Raw genomic sequence first — 17,247 nt, forward strand, 5'->3', positions numbered from 1 at the left:
AATAACTAATGGCTGGAGGAAAGGCTGTGTTGGATCCTCCGTTAACCATTACAAGGAAATGAAACTTCAGTTTCACTAGTGCCCTGTGATGATGACATACATCAGATAATGTCACATCAGCTGAGACACTACACTGAATATTTGTACTTTATTTGTCACTCTGCAGGACTGGAGTGAAGGAAGGTAAAGTTGGAAACGTGAGAATTTGTCACTGGCTCTGTTTCACAATATATTCCAACATATGGGCCTACTAGGACACCAAGTTGCCCAAATCACCACTGTGTGATTATTTTTAATGGTTTATTTATTTATTTATTTTAATATACACAAACAGGTCTTAACCATTAACGATTGAATCTTGTATGACACGCCACCTTGGAACAATGACCCCACCAGATGACGTTGGACCGCACACAATTATGTGGAACGATGGACTCGGGAGAAACCGGGCATTCAGATTGATCAAAAATGCGGGACAATGCATCAGGTTTGATGTTCTTGGAACCTGGACGATAGGAAATGGAAAAATCGAACCGACCGAAAAAAAGTGCCCACCGAGCCTGCCTAGAGTTAAGTCGTTTGGCGGATCTGATATATTCAAAGTTCTTGTGGTCGGTCCAAACAATGAAAGGTACCCTCAAACCTTCCAACCAATGACCCAACTCCTCCATGGCTAACTTGACTGCCAACAACTCTCTATTATCAATGTCGTCATTATGTTCAGCAGAAGACAAACGATGAGAATAATAAGCGCACGGATGAACCTTGCCATCCACAGAGGAGCACTGGGAGAGAACCGCACCTACCCCCAGCTCTGACGCGTCGACCTCCACCACAAACTGACGAGAGGAATCAGGAGTGACAAGAATGGGGGCTGAAACAAAGCAGTTCTTGAGTTTAGAGAATGCAACATCAGCTGCACTAGACCACCTGAAAATCGTCATGGTGGAGGTCAAGGCTGTCAGAGGCGTGGCTAGTTGGCTATAGTTGTGAATAAAACGCCGGTAAAAATTGGCAAAGCCCAGAAACCTATGCAGGGGCCTTGCAGGAATCTGGAGTTGGCCAATTAAGCACTGCCTGAATCTTGTTGGGATCCATGCGCACCCCCTCAGACAACACAATATATCCTAAAAAAGGAACAGACTGTACATGAAAAGCGCATTTCTCTGCCTTGACAACAAGCCCATTCTCCAACAGCCTCTGAAGCATTCGTCTGACGTGCTGAACGTGTTCCTGGAAAGACACAGAAAAAAATCTATATGTCATCCAGGTAAACATACGAACTGATCAACCATGTCTCTCAGCACATCGTTGACGAGTACCTGGAAAACCGTGGGGGAGTTGGAAAGACCGAAAGGCATAACCAAGTATTCAAAGTGCCCCCTGGGGGTTTTAAACGCGGTTTTCCACTCATCCCCCTTCCTAATGCGGACCAAATGAAAGGCGTTAGGTAGATCTAACTTGGTGAACCAAGAAGCACCCTGTAGCCTCTCGAAAGCTGAAGACATCAGTGGCAAAGAATAAGTATTGTTTACAGTGATGCTGTTCAACCCTCGGTAATCAATACAAGGACGCAGGGAACCATCCTTCTTGCCCACAAAGAAGAATCCCGCCCTTGCAGGAGAAGAGGAAGGACGGATGAGTTTGGCTACCAGAGAATCAGAAATATATTTCTCCATGGCCTCCCTCTCCGGAGTGGAAAGAGAGTATAATCTGCCCTTAGGCAGAGATGTACCTGGCAATAAGTCTATAGCACAGTCATAAGGACGGTGCGGAGGAAGAGAAGCAGCTCAGGACTTACTGAACACTTCCTTCAGGTCGAGGTACTCCCCGCGTAGGTTAGACAGATCTGTCTGCTCATCCTGCAAGACAGAACAAGACACAGAAGAACATGCAGACACCGAACAAGATCTTACTCCAAGACATGACAGATTTCTTATGCCAGGAGCCAATGCTGAGTCAATGAGGAGAAATTGAATCTCCTCAACGTGGTTACCTGATGTGATCAGACTCACAGGTCCGGTGGAGTGGGTGACCGATGACAGGAGTTGTCCGCCCAGTGCGTTAACTGAGATGGGGTGAGCGACGAGAATTATAGGTACCCCCAGACGAAGAAAAAGAAGCCAATACTTATGGTGATGTTATAAGTGAAGATGGCATTTTCTGCTCTCACAGCCATGTAAAGAATGAGGTTTGTCTAGAATCCTCTTGGACCAGAGCGGCTTTAGCAGGAACCTCTGGGATCAGGGAGGATGAGAGAGGAGCTCTGGGACTGAAGCTGCCTTGGACACCAGCTTCATTCCCATCCTGACAGGAAACTTTGCCTGGACATGATGGGCATCCGTGTGACCCAGACAATCATGGCAGGAACCTCTGGGAAGCTTTACAACTGGAGCTGCTATGAGCTCTGGAACCATAGTGGATCCTGGGGAAGCAGCGGCAGCAGGAACCTTCAGATTTGGGACTTGTGGATCACTGGAGTGGCTGTGATATGGAACCCTGTTGAGTGACATCTGTGGTGCCTGTTACACTGACCTCTTTGAACTCAGCAGCTTCTGGAGCAGCAGCATTTAGAGGGCCATTCACATTTATTCCTGGAGCTGCTCTGACAGGATCTTTGAGAAAAAGTATGGCAGGAACTTTTGGAGCAGCAATGTGAGGGACCTCTGGGACCAGAGAAGTTGTGAAATTGGCATCCTGGGATTTTTCAAGTGAGGAACCTTTGTTTAGCCTCAGCAGCTTCTGGAGCAGCAATGACAGGACACCAGGGGCAGAGAGAGGAACTTGTGAAGAGGGCATAACAGGGAACTCTGGAACGCTCTGGGTGACTCCATTATTAAAAATATGATTGGATGGCGCAGAATTTGACTAAACTAACTCACATCCCTCGGTGAGTAGTTCCACAAGACCTCCATAGTCTCAGTGTTGACCAGGAGGTTGGACATCTTGATGTCCCGATGGAAGATCCCGGGAACAGCAAACAACAGCAGCGTCAATCACCTGCTGCATTAAATGATGCACCAATGCCTCACTGAAGATCCTGCAATGATCATGATTGTCCATGCAGGGCGAGGGCCACCCAAAGACCATGATATAGTGGTCAGGATGGTCCTGCACGTCCAGCAGCTCTGTGTTGTGGTGACAGTGGGGGTCTTGGTTGGCCGTGACAGTCAGAGCCACCTCTAGAGGAACTGGACTGGGATGGTCAGGCTAGAAGAAAGACTAATTTTTATGATGGTCAGATGGAAGTGGTTGCTCAAATAAGGATTTAGCTCAGTTTGTTTGTTTATTGAAATATTTGTACTCTGTCTTTTACGTTAATCTAAGATGTTATACATTGCGAACAGTGACTGAGAGGAGATGACACAGAGAGCACAGTCTACTTACAAGGCTGAGGTATGACTTGTTTTCTGTCTTCGCTGGGAATTTCACAGCCACCTGAAGGCTGTCCTCACAGTGGGTCCCTTCAAAGACAGAGCCGCATCCTCCTTCTCCCAACTTCTTGATATATGTCCAAGAAATGTAGTGTATAAAAGGGGTCATATGATGCAATTTCAATTTTTCAACAAGTTACAAGTTACAAGCTCTTGGTGCATGAAGAAGATCTGTAAAATTGCAAAGACTAAAGTCTCAAATCCAAAGAGATATTCTTTATTAAAGTTAAGACTCTGCCACACCCCCCTAAAACAGCTCGTTTAAACACGCCCCCCACATGTCTATGTAACTATTGCCCCTTTCACACTGTAATTCCGGAAAATACACAGGTAATGTGTTCCAGGGTTGCTAGATTTGCCTCTTTCACACTGCCAGTAATTACCCGGAATATGTGCGTGCGTTCACAAACAACCCGTAAAGGTCCTGTAAAGACATACGACATCAGGATTTTACGTGTATTGTACGAGGTGAAAATGCTAGGCACGTTAACTTTCACTTAAGCTGGCGAACGATCTCAGATTCAGCACGGATAGTGAGGAACTAACTGATCTCTGCTTTATTACAGTTTGCACCTTTTTTTTCGCGAACGCTGATCTCTCACTTCAAAAAGCTCGCTAAAAGAGTCACGAGATAATGCGCATCATCACTACGACACACCCTTTACGGCATTAGTTCTGGCTTTTGTTCACACAGTGCTCGTTCCGAAACTGAACCCGGCAATGTTACTACAGTAGGTCCCCGACCCGGGATAAATCCCGGAATCAATCCCGGGACGTGTTTGCGTTCACACTGAAGACGACCCGGCAATGCTCCAGCAATTTTCCGGGTCCAACGTGCTGTGTGAAAGGGGCTTATGTGGAAATATTTGTGTAATGAAGCCCAATGTGTGTGTGTGTGTGTGTGTGTGTGTGTGTGTGTGTGTGTGTGTGTGTGTGTGAGAGTGATGGTCACACAGTGGAGTCAGCTGTTTCAACCGTCCGTGGCCTGTGTACTGCAAACACATACAAGCTTCATCTTTGTGTCTGTCATGCGACTCTGTTTCTCTTTCGGGCTTAAACTGATGGTAAAACTGTAGGACATTATTAACTGTCTTTAAATTTATTTTGAAAGATAAAGCTCATAACGATGAGCACTTACTGTGTACAGCCAATTACAGTGCACTGGGTCAGTTGGCCAATCAGAGCAGACTGCGCTTGTCAGAAGGAGGGACTTTGTAGAAAATATGTGTTTGAGAGAAGCTGGGCATAGAGGACCTACAATAATGTACAGTATTTGAAAAACAATGTGTTTTTTTTAACATTAAAGCATGTCAACATATTCTGTTACACCAAATACAAAAAATAAAATAAAATATTGATCTTTAAAAAAAAAAAAAAAAAAAAAAAACCCTCCTTGAACTGCCACCTTAACGTGGTGGAGGGGTTTGAGTACCCGAATGACCCTAGGAGCTATGTTGTCCGGGGCTATATGCCCCTGGTAGGGTCTCCCAAGGCAAACAGGTCCTAGGCGACGGGTCAGACTAAGAGCGGTTCAGAACCCCCTTATGAGAAGACTAAATCTAAGGACCGTGACGTCGCCCGGTATGGCGCAGCCGGGGCCCCACCCTGGAGCCAGGCCCAGGGTTGGGGCTCGTATGCGAGCGCCTGGTGGCCGGGCCTCTCCCCACGGGGTCCGGCCGGGCTCAGCCCGAAGGAGCGACGTGGGGCCGCCTTCCCGTGGGCTCACCACCTACAGGAGGGACCGTAAGGGGCCGGTGCTTAGACAATCGGGCGGCAGTCGAAGGCGGGGGCCTCGACAGCCCGATCCCTGGACACGGAAACTAGCTCTAGGGACGTGGAACGTCACCTCACTGGCGGGGAAGGAGCCCGAGATTGTGCGTGAGGTTGAGAGGTTCCGACTAGCGATAGTCGGGCTCACCTCTACGCACAGCTTGGGCTCTGGAACCACACTCCTCGAGAGAGGATGGACTCTTCACCACTCTGGAGTTGCCCATGGTGAGAGGCGGCGGGCTGGTGTGGGTTTGCTTATAGCCCCCCAGCTCAGCTGCCATGTGTTGGAGTTTACCCCGGTGTACGAGAGGGTCGCTTCCCTGCGCCTTCGGGTCGGGGATAGGTCTCTCACTGTCGTTTGTCCCTACGGGCCGAACGGCAGTGCAGAGAACCCGGCCTTCTTGGAGTCTCTGGGAGGGGTGCTGGAAAGTGCTCCGACTGGGGACTCCGTCGTTTTACTGGGGGACTTAAACGCCCACGTGGGCAACGACAGTGACACCTGGAGGGGCGTGATTGGGAGGAACGGCCCCCCTGATCTGCACCCAAGCGGTGTTCAGTTATTGGACTTCTGTGCTAGTTACAGCTTGTCCATAACGAACACCATGTTCAAGCATAAGGGTGTCCATCAGTACACGTGGCACCAGGACACCCTAGGCCGTAGGTCGATGATCGACTTTGTGGTCGTTTCATCCGACCTCCGGCCGTATGTCTTGGACACTCGGGTGAAGAGAGGGGTGGAGCTGTCAACCGATCACCACCTGGTGGTGAGTTGGATCCGATGGCGGGGGAGGAAGCTGGACAGACTAGGCAGACCCAAACGTACTGTGAGGGTCTGCTGGGAACGTTTGGCCGAGTCTCCTGTCAGAGAGATCTTCAACTCCCACCTCCGGCAGAGCTTCGACCGGATCCCGAGGGAGGCTGGAGATATTGAGTCCGAGTGGACCATGTTCTCCACCTCCATTGTCGAAGCGGCCGCTCGGAGCTGTGGCTGTAAGCTTTCCGGTGCCTGTCGAGGTGGCAATCCCCGAACCCGGTGGTGGACACCGGAAGTAAGGGATGCCGTCAAGCTGAAGAAGGAGTCCTATCGGGCCTGGTTGGCTTGTGGGACTCCTGAGGCAGCTGACAGGTACCGGCAGGCCAAGCGGACTACAGCCCGGGTGGTTGTGGAGGCAAAAACTCGGGCCTGGGAGGAGTTCGGTGAGGCCATGGAGAAGGACTATCGGTCAGCCTCGAAGAGATTCTGGCAAACCGTCCGGCGCCTCAGGAGAGGGAAGCAGTGCCCTACCAACGCTGTTTACAGTAAAGGTGGGGAGCTGTTGACCTCAACTGGGGATGTCGTTGGACGGTGGAAGGAATACTTCGAGGATCTCCTCAATCCCGCTGTCACGTCTTCCATTGAGGAAGCAGAGGCTGAGGGCTCAGATGTGGACTCGTTCATCACCCAAGCTGAAGTCACCGATGTAGTCAAGAAACTCCTCGGTGGCAAGGCACCGGGGGTGGATGAGATCCGCCCTGAGTACCTCAAGTCTCTGGATGTTGTGGGGCTGTCTTGGCTGACACGCCTCTGCAGCATCGCGTGGCAGTCGGGGACGGTGCCTCTGGAATGGCAGACCGGGGTGGTGGTCCCTCTTTTTAAGAAGGGGGACCGGAGGGTGTGTTCCAACTACAGGGGGATCACACTTCTCAGCCTCCCTGGGAAAGTCTATGCCAGGGTACTGGAGAGGAGAATCCGGCCGATAGTAGAACCTCGGATTCAGGAGGAACAGTGTGGTTTTCGTCCAGGCCGTGGAACACTGGACCAGCTCTATACCCTCTACAGGGTGCTGGAGGGTTCATGGGAGTTTGCCCAACCAGTCCACATGTGCTTTGTGGATTTGGAGAAGGCATTCGACTGTGTCCCTCGCGGCGGCCTGTGGAGGGTGCTCCGGGAGTATGGGGTCCGGGGCCCTTTGCTAAGGGCTATCCGGTCCCTGTACGACCGGAGCAGGAGCTTGGTTCGTATTGCCAGCAGTAAGTCAGACTTGTTCCCGGTGCGTGTTGGACTCCGGCAGGGCTGCCCTTTGTCGCCGGTTCTGTTCATGATTTTTATGGACAGAATTTCTAGGCGCAGCCAGGGGCCGGAGGGGGTCAGGTTTGGTGACGACACGATTTTGTCTCTGCTCTTTGCGGATGATGTTGTCGTGTTGGCCTCATCAAGCCAGGACCTTCAGCATGCACTGGGACGGTTTGCAGCCGAGTGTGAAGCGGCTGGGATGAGAATCAGCACCTCCAAATCCGAGGCCATGGTCCTCAGTCGGAAAAGGGTGGCTTGCCCACTCCAGGTTGGTGGAGAGTTCCTGCCTCAAGTGGAGGAGTTTAAGTATCTTGGGGTCTTGTTCACGAGTGAGGGAAGGATGGAACGGGAGATTGACAGACGGATCGGTGCAGCTTCTGCAGTAATGCGGTCGATGTACCGGTCTGTCGTGGTGAAGAAAGAGCCGAGCCGCAAGGCGAAGCTCTCGATTTACCGGTCAATCTACGTTCCTACTCTCACCTATGGTCATGAGCTTTGGGTCATGACCGAAAGGACAAGATCCCGGATACAGGCGGCCGAAATGAGCTTTCTCCGCAGGGTGGCTGGGCGATCCCTTAGAGATAGGGTGAGAAGCTCAGTCACCCGCGAGGAGCTCAGAGTAGAGCCGCTGCTCCTCCACATCGAGAGGGGTCAGCTGAGGTGGCTCGGGCATCTGTTCCGGATGCCTCCTGGACGCCTTCCCGGGAAGGTGTTCCGGGCGCGTCCCACTGGGAGGAGACCCCGGGGAAGACCTAGGACACGCTGGAGAGACTATGTCTCCCGGCTGGCCTGGGAACGCCTCGGTGTCCCCCCAGAAGAGCTGGAGGAAGTGTCTAGGGAGAGGGAAGTCTGGGGTTCTCTGCTTAGACTGCTGCCCCCGCGACCCGGCCCCGGAAGAAGCGGAAGAAGATGGATGGATGGATGGATCTTTAAAAAAGCATCATATGACCCCTTTAAAATATAATTATAGTTATTATTATTATAATTATTATTTAACAAAGCAGTGTCCTGCAGTATGGCACGCCATACTTTTTCTAAAACTTTTACCATTGTTTCTAATGCTCATATAATTATTATACTTCTACTTTTAATTACTTAATTTTAATTGGGGTATTGCTGAATCTACTTTTAAAATTCAGTTGTAGCACTTTAGGTCTGTTTAAGTGAACTGCAAAAAAGCCAAATGGTGTAAAAACTAAAATGGTTTAAAATTATGAAAAAATAAACTATAAGAAACTACTTCCAGAATTATTACTGCAGCTAGTTGTATTATTTAAAACAAACCTTCCTGTGGAGTGTATGTGTATTATTTCGGGTTATGATAGTAAACTTACCCTCATTCCGTAACCATGTATTGAACATGGGGGGGGGGGGGGGCTTTTATACACATACACACAGAGAGAGAGAGATTCACAGAGATCACATCACGCAGGGACACACACAGAAACATTCTGGAGCACAGAAACATCCCGCAACTTTTTAAAAATTACAATATAGAATTTCTCAGCAACAAGGTGTTTTTGAAGTAACTAAACTCACAGATTCATTGTTTGTAGAGAGGAACATACAGATGCAGGTGATTCACACATGAAACTTTAATCTCTCTCTCTCTCTCTCTCTCTCTCTCTCTCTCTCAAAATGGCCAGAATTGAGAAAAAAAGTTGAGTTGTTTGCATCACTGGCTATCGTAAAACAGTTAAATAATATTAAATTATCTTCATTTTGCAATTGCAACAATCTCGTCTCAGTCCAGCTGTCTCAGCAGATGTGATGCACTATCATCTGCTGAAGAACTGACTGGACTGTCCTGATCTGGACGCTGGATGTCCTGCATCTGCTGCTCCTCTGCAGTGAGAGGTCTTCTTGAGGAGTGGAAGGAGGTTCCTGATGATCATTGTCCTACAGAAAACGTCCTGTAGAGAAGCCTGATCTAAAGAGAGCAGAATCAACCAAAACCTTGTTTTAATCAAATAATATCAGTAAAATATTACTCATATTAATTCTTCATTTAGGGATTATTTTTGAAAACTTGAAATTTAACATTTTCTTCAAACTAGGTTTTCCATATTAAAAAAATTTATCACATGTGGAATGAGTCATTAGTCTGCATTTGTATAATGTGTGATGATGACAATTAGAGTTTTTATATGTGTGTAAATGATTGAGAAACTTTTCGATGTTCAGAGTTCATTATTTTCCCATCAGTACAGTACGGGGGGCTTAGGTTAGAGTTAGGTTAGGGTTAGTTAGGCCAATCAAAGGCATAGTTATTAAAAGTAATGTAATGCAACATTTTTATCTAACTGTTTTTAGCATTTTAGTGAGTTTAAATATGTATTTATTATAAACTTGTTTATTTTTGAGACCAGAACAAATGGGAAACGCGCACTTCAGCAGCTTTCCCTCAGTGCGCGAGTAAACCATCGCAGAAAAGTTACAGGTGCCAACTGAGCTTCAGTAGAACAACAGTGAACTGTGGTCTGATGAGATGTTGTTATTTCAGTAAAACAAACTTTCCTGTCCTGTCCGCCGTTTTACTGTGCTAACGGTGCACGCTCTTCAACTGCACGCGTATAAATGAAACCATATTTAAATGCATAAAATTACTTTCTTACATTATTTTCCTTTGTACAGAGCTCGATTTAGATATGACAAAAGTGCTGCAATGAATTCATTTTGACAACTAACAGAATGTTAAACACTGACTGATGAATTATCCCATTAATTATCTCTATATATAAAAATGATTACAAAAATGAATAAATAAAAAAATGCAAATGGCCCACCCCTGCAAAAGGGCGCTATAAGGCTATCTGTGTGACTTCTGCCTCCATTACTTTTGGGGTCTAAAAGTGTGTTTAATATGGTAAATCAGTCAATAAAAATAATAAATAAAAACATTGCAAATATATGAACTCTTGCTTTAGTCAGCATCTCTGCCTAAATATAATTTCATCATATTAAAAAAACATAATAAACCACACAGGCAACTTGGGTCTACCTCAAAACAATGTGTACTATTTATAGAAGGCGTTTGTAAAACATTACTTTACTTGTATAACACAAGTAGTTTCATAATGTCTGACAGATTGGGAATGGAGATTACCAGCAGGCTTATGCATGGCACAGATCTGTTCCCTTGGCATGAAGCCCAAATGTTTCAGTCTCAACATAAGGGGTACAGTTGCACCCCTGACGTAAAACTGTATAAATCATGAACCTAATATTTGCCTCTCTTTAGCTGATTAAGATGGAGATTACATTGCACATACTGTATTCCTGTTCTGCTTATTGCTCTTACTGAAGCAAAATTGTTTTATTTCATTAAGACACTTTGGCGGCCAGGCTTGGACCTGTCCGTCCCTTCAGCCTGACCGTCCACAGTTCACGTATTGTACATCCAATAATATTTTATTAAATTAAATTGAAGATTTCAGGTGCAAAAGCCTCTTAAGTGCTGTCTGAAATGTTATCGTCTAAAATTAGTATTTTAATCAGGTTCCTATGTTTGCGTTCAGTTATTTCACTTTAATGGCAATGAAAAGGACCTGTTTTTTGCCACTAAACTGAAATCATTGAACCTAAACACAGGAACCTGATAAAGAAGCTTTTCAGATGGCACTTGAGAGGCTTTCGTGTCTTAAGTCTTCAATTGTTAATTATATACTAATTTTATGTAGTATAATATAATCAAATAAACACACAAATCAAGACAAACACAACATGATGTGCAATAAATGTTTATCCAGCTGTTATTTAAAGAAGTGCATTCAAACATAATGTTCTCAGGAGCACAGTTATAGTATATTTGTTTGTTCTCAGACAAAGTGATGTAATGATATAAATAAAGCAAGAAACTAATTATATTCTATTTATTTTATTAACATCATAATAATAATACAATTTTACCCACTTAGATTACAAATATTATTATTGTTAGCTGTTTTTACTTTAATTGTCGTACAGTTAGCCTAGTGTATAGAGTGCACAACAATATTATACAGACATATGTATTTCACAATATATTTATTCTAGTCTTCGACCTACATTGCTGTACATGTTCATAATATATTACATTGTACATAACAGCATGTTCGATATGTCTTATTTTATTGTATTTCTAGAACTTATTCTAATTCTAACGCCACAGTCCACATTATGTCCTCTTATCTTTTCTCTCGCAGTTTCGGTTTGTTCCCAAAACAATAGTGCATTCCAGAGATAAAGTATTTATTAAGCAGAATTATAAGTGAGTGTCATGTTTTTGTATACACAGTAACAGAGGTGTATTGAATCAGTCCTGTCAAGTGCGCGCCCCCGACACTAGACGCGACGGTCCCGCGGTGCTGTGACGTCACGTGGTAGGGGCGGAAGCGTTTATGTGAGCCACGCTGAATCCCGCGCGGGCGCAGCCATTTGCTCTCTTCCCCGATCGCTTCAACACCGGTGAGTGCGGAGCGACACCGCTCATCCTACCGAGAACTATTTTCACTGAGGCGTTTTGGTTTCCTCCGTGAAAGACTTTGTATTCAGTTGAAGTCGTCGTAAGTCAGCCGGATTGGTTACATTCACCGCTGATGTGGAGTTCCTCGCGGCTCATCCCGGTCGCGAGCCGTTGGCGGGAGCCGCTCGAGCAACGCTCGCTTTTGTTCCTACTTTTATGAATTAGTTTTATTTTCATTAATTTCCGCACGCTTAAATGCGCCATGAGTTGTTTCCCGGAGCGATGGGCCTGCTCGAGGCCTTCAGGCTGCTGTGACTGACTCTCGGTCGGTTACTGTGGAGTTCAGGCTCTTGAAGCAGCGGCCTCGTGTGTCTCCTCGCATCCTCTTATTCAGGCTCGACGGATGAGTGTTTATGAACACAATCGGGTGTTTTGAGTCTTATAAGCTGTTTGACTTTTAATATGAGTGCCAAAGTGTTGTTTTCCGGGAGTTTAGCGTAACTATGTTCGTAGTTTTGTGATTGGCGCGGCCTTTGTGTGCTGTGAGTAACCGTGTCCCGTCTCATCTCTCCCGCAGACCGACTACAGCACAAAGACCCGCACACAACACACAGCAATGGCGGAGAATGAGCCCCAGGTGCAGTTTAAGGTAAAGAGACTCTCTGTTAAAGTGACGAGGGGCTACATTTATTGATTAAAGAGCCGAGGTGTATGTTTACACCTTTTAGCGCGATTAACTGCTAAATAGTTAACTATTTAGCGCTAAACAAGCGATGTAGAATCGATTTAGAAAAAGAATGTTTGTTTATCTTGTAATCGGTTAACTAGTGTAATTACACTTTAGTATGGTGTAACAAATTACATGCTTTAAAACAACAACAACTGGTCAATATTGTAACTGAAACTTAAGTCTTCCAAAGTCACAAATTCAGGTGATGCGAAAAGGGATCTGTAAACAAAGTAACGTTATACATTACCATTTGATACTTTGAAACTTAATAGTTTCTAATAGAAATTGATCAGGTGACCATTCAAAATGGGTCTATATATGTCCACTGACATAATTACATTGTAAAAACCATAGCGGAGTATGGATAATTAACAGCCTATCATGGGTTATTATTTTTACTTGAAACTTTTTTTTTTTTAGCAAGTATTGTTCTTTAATAAACATGATTGAGCACATGATTAAGACGGCCTGGTAAGGAAGTTCAACAAAATAATCATCTTAAAAATACAGATAAATTCTACTATTGTTGGTGTTAGTATTAATAACTAGTAGTCGTGTTTGAAATAGTAACAGATGTATAGTATTTCCTTGCTGCTGTGTCTTTGTGGCATGTTAACTACTGTGTTATCAGTACTCATGCAAACTGTCTTTCCCGTCCACAGCTGGTTCTGGTAGGAGACGGAGGTACAGGGAAAACCACCTTCGTGAAGAGACACTTGACTGGGGAGTTTGAGAAGAAATATGTTGGTAAGTCTTTTGCTTGACGTGACTCTTCTGGAGGAATGTGTGGCTTTGGTTTGACTGTCACAGTGATGGGCTGCTTTTGAATTTCTCTGTGTCCTCTTAGCCACGCTGGGAGTTGAGGTGCATCCCCTGGTCTTCCACACCAACAGAGGAGCCATCAAATATAATGTATGGGACACAGCCGGACAAGAGAAGTTCGGAGGCCTGAGAGATGGATATTACATCCAGGGTATGCAGTGTTTTATCATATACTCACATTGTAGACGACATCTGTCCAGCAGTGGTTTAACGTGCATCTCTCTCTTTATAGCTCAGTGTGCAATCATCATGTTTGATGTAACTTCTCGAGTGACCTATAAAAATGTGCCCAACTGGCATCGTGACTTGGTGCGTGTGTGCGAGAACATTCCCATAGTGCTGTGCGGTAACAAAGTGGACATCAAAGACAGGAAGGTCAAAGCAAAGAGCATTGTATTCCATCGTAAGAAGAATCTACAGGTACCGCGCATCCCTTCAACTCAAACTCGTGAAAGTCACTAAATGCTTCTTGAGAACAATGCATGCATGTTTATTTCTCAAAGAATAAAATAACTTGTAATGTTTCATCAACATCATAACTTGATCTTCTGGTGATGTTGATCTGCCTCCACGTTTATCCAATCAACAACCAATGCTTAAAACCAAGTCCCTGCCCTTTTTTCTTTTTTTGATAATTCATTACACTTGGATGTATGGTGCAATACGGAAATGATCATCCTCCACTTCCATTTCAATGCAATTTCAAAGCATTTTCCTACATAGACAAATGTGCATTAGTGAAGGCTGAATGTCTGGCTGTAAATGTGAAGCTTGACTGATGTATCCTCTCTCTTTCTCAGTACTATGACATCTCTGCCAAGAGTAATTATAACTTTGAGAAGCCCTTCCTGTGGCTCGCACGGAAGCTGATTGGCGATCCCAATCTGGAGTTTGTTGAGATGCCTGCCCTCGCTCCACCTGAAATTGCTATGGATCCATCACTTGCTGCACAGTATGAGCACGACTTGAAAGTAAGTGCATTGTACGGCCAGCGAGCTACTGCCGCTGCTGCTCTCAAGATTGTTCCTGTTTAGTCTGTGCTGATCTGTAATTGTGGTTTCTTTTCCAGGTGGCATCAGAAACAGCTCTCCCAGATGAAGATGACGACCTTTAACCTGTTAGTCTCTGACCTCCTTATGGCGATGTTACTGGGATGTCCTGGTGACGATTCTTCCCCCTGCCCCTTTTACTGTAAAACCCCAGCGCAGAATATTTTTATTTTTCAATTTTCAGGTTTTTTTTGTGTGTTTTGAATTTGAGTAAACCGTGTGGTTCATTTCATTGTAGACATGCTAACTGTTGCCCACCAGACACCCACACACGCAGACATGCCTACACTGACACTCCCTCACTCAAAGGTGTGAGAGCAGGTCGAGTGTCCCAGTGCTTACTTCTCTATGTAAGGCTCTAAGCACTAAGAGGAATTCTTGGAATAAAAACATTCTCTATATAATAATCCTTGCTTGGTCTTTTTTTTTATTTGAGTGAATTTTAAATTGTGTTGGCCTACTTGTAAAACAAAGGACTGTCAATTCCCTTTTTTTATTCAGTTGTTTACATGTAAAGCGTTTTTAGGAAGCTTCTGGAAGTTTATTTTGCTCAGACAAGGAAGCAAAGTAATGCTCTGGTCTAAAATGTGAAGTTGCTAGTCATTGGTGTGATATTTAAATACTTGTGGGTATTTTTGGAGTGCAAATTGCTGTCAAGTCTGAAAGCAAACCATGGTGCCAAGAATAGAACGGCATGTACCTAGTTTAAGGTCTGATGTGGTTTTGCATAAATATGGGTGAGGACGAGGTGTCTTATATTATCTGTTCACAGTGACTGCTCTGTATTGGAAAAGATCATATGTAAATTTTTAAAAAGTCCATTTAATTATAAATTTGAAAAGATGTGCTCAACATTGTGAAAATACAATAAAAAATTTATTGAGGCATCACAATTAGATTAATAAAATATATACAAATACATACTGGGGAAAAACATTTAAAAATATTTTGGTAAAAATTATATGTAAATTAGGGCTGTCAAATCGATTAATAACATTCAAAATAAATATTTGTATACATGTCTATATATATATATATGTGTGTGTGTGTTTACATGTACAGTGGGTACGGAAAGTATTCAGACCCCCTTAAATTTTTCACTATTTTATTGCAGCCATTTGCTAAAACAATTTAAGTTAATTTTTTCCCTCAATGTACACACAGCAGCCCATATTGACCGAGAGAAACAGAATTGTTGACATTTTTGCACATTTATTAAAAAATATTATCTTAAGTAGTTCAGACCCTTTTGCTGTGACACTCATATATTTAACTCCGGTACTGTCCATTTCTTCTGATCGTCCTTGAGATGTTTCTACAACTTCATTTGAGTCCAGCTGTGTTTGATTATACTGACTGGACTTGATTAGGAAAGCCACACACCTGTCTATATAAGACCTTACAGCTCACAGTGCATGTCAGAGCAAATGAGAATCATGAGGTCAAAGGAACTGCCTGAAGAGCTCAGAGAAAGAATTGTGGCAAGGCACAGATCTGGCCAAGGTTACAAAACAATTTCTGCTGCACTTAAGGTTCCTAAGAGCACAGTGGCCTCCATAATCTTCCGATGGAAGCCTCTTCTCAGTGCAAGACACATGAAAGCCCCCATGGAGTTTGCTAAACAAATACACCTGAAGGATTCTCTGGTCTAATGAGACCAAGACAGAATTAAGGCCAAAAAGTTCTAAGCTGTATGTGTGGCTTGCAATTGCATGTGTGTAATTGAAAACTAATATGGGTTTGAAAATACCCCCAAAAGATCATTTTAAACCTGTTATTGTGTTAAATGTTTAGGCTACAGTGGCCTAACAAAGTAAGAAAAAAAAAAGAGACAAACATCTCAGTTTTTTTGTCCATGAATTTGAAGTCACTAGTGACAAAACCCCTTAGTGGCCAACAATATTCAAAATACGTTCTTTAATGTTGTGCAACTTTTTTTTTTTATTATTAAATTATACGCTAAAGAAACAAACTACCAGTAGATGGCAATAAATCTGGTTCACATGATTCATTCAAAACTCCGATTCATTCAGAAACTAAACACCGCTGTGACTCAACAATTCTGCTGTGGCTTTTTAAGTAATACTTTTGTTAGCAAAACTGAAAAAAATACAGCCTTGCGATTTACTGAAATGACATTTGGACTAGTGGTATTCGTGACAAAAACAGCACTCGTGTGATGTGATGTCGTTTATCATATGGCATAAATATGAGAAAAACATACACAGGGAAACGTAAGATGACGTACAGGTCTAGGGGCGGGGCCAGTGTATTTATATTTATATTATTAATATTAATAAAATATTATTAATAATTACTTTTTCTAATTTTCACTTTAAAAGGGATAATACAACTTTGGATCTGTAAGCGATTTAATGTTAGAGTTGTCATGAAGGTTGTGTATCCATAAACATTCATTTTAGTTTCCAGTCTTTATGATCAGTTATAAAATCGAACATTGCTGTTATACAAGCAACTTTATCTTATATATTTATTGTAATGACTTTTTGCTTAAGTATATCTAAAAATATAATATCAAAGGCTACCTGGTGTCTGTTATAGCGATGACGTAGTGCAATGTCTACGTACTGCGTAACACTACAATATGGCCACCAGAGCGCAGAAGATAGTTATTTATCTCACTCGTGTCAGAGTCTGTGGAGTCTGGATTCACGCACATTCAGAAGCAAGGGTTTACGTGGACTCCTGTCACATCTCTTCCGCGATGAGGTTCCGCTCATTGTTGATAGAGCAGAGGGTTAATGAACGCCAGCTCTCCTGCTTCACGCGCGGTGAAGTGGGCTATACTCATTGATCTTTAACTCTATCCGCTCTGTGTGTGTGTGTGTGTGTGTGTGTGTGTGTGTGTGTGTGTGTGTGTGTTAGGGAATAATATATCTCACACACCGCAGTTTTGTATCGCAATCACAGAATCATGTTTAAAA

General features: G+C 44.0%; 1 protein-coding gene across 1 annotated transcript; it reads left to right on the forward strand.

Annotated features, from left to right (window-relative positions):
• Window positions 1-11,618: 11,618 nt before the first annotated feature.
• Window positions 11,619-14,709, forward strand: LOC132113983 (GTP-binding nuclear protein Ran). Its single transcript, XM_059522081.1, has 7 exons — window positions 11,619-11,703; window positions 12,279-12,350; window positions 13,094-13,178; window positions 13,279-13,404; window positions 13,486-13,673; window positions 14,054-14,224; window positions 14,323-14,709. Exons 2-7 carry the CDS (start codon window positions 12,318-12,320, stop codon window positions 14,365-14,367), a joined length of 648 nt encoding a protein of 215 aa, XP_059378064.1. The 5' UTR covers window positions 11,619-11,703; window positions 12,279-12,317; the 3' UTR covers window positions 14,368-14,709.
• Window positions 14,710-17,247: the final 2,538 nt, after the last annotated feature.

This window comes from Carassius carassius, chromosome 33 (assembly GCF_963082965.1).
Source record: "Carassius carassius chromosome 33, fCarCar2.1, whole genome shotgun sequence".
NCBI classification, from domain to species: domain Eukaryota; kingdom Metazoa; phylum Chordata; class Actinopteri; order Cypriniformes; family Cyprinidae; genus Carassius; species Carassius carassius.

Coding starts and splice junctions, on each gene's coding strand:
- LOC132113983 (XM_059522081.1), top strand. CDS start 12,318: ATGGCGGAGAATGAGCCCCAGGTGCAGTTTAAG. Junction 12,351..13,093: donor AGCCCCAGGTGCAGTTTAAG/GTAAAGAGACTC, acceptor TCCCGTCCACAG/CTGGTTCTGGTAGGAGACGG. Junction 13,674..14,053: donor ATCGTAAGAAGAATCTACAG/GTACCGCGCATC, acceptor TCTCTTTCTCAG/TACTATGACATCTCTGCCAA.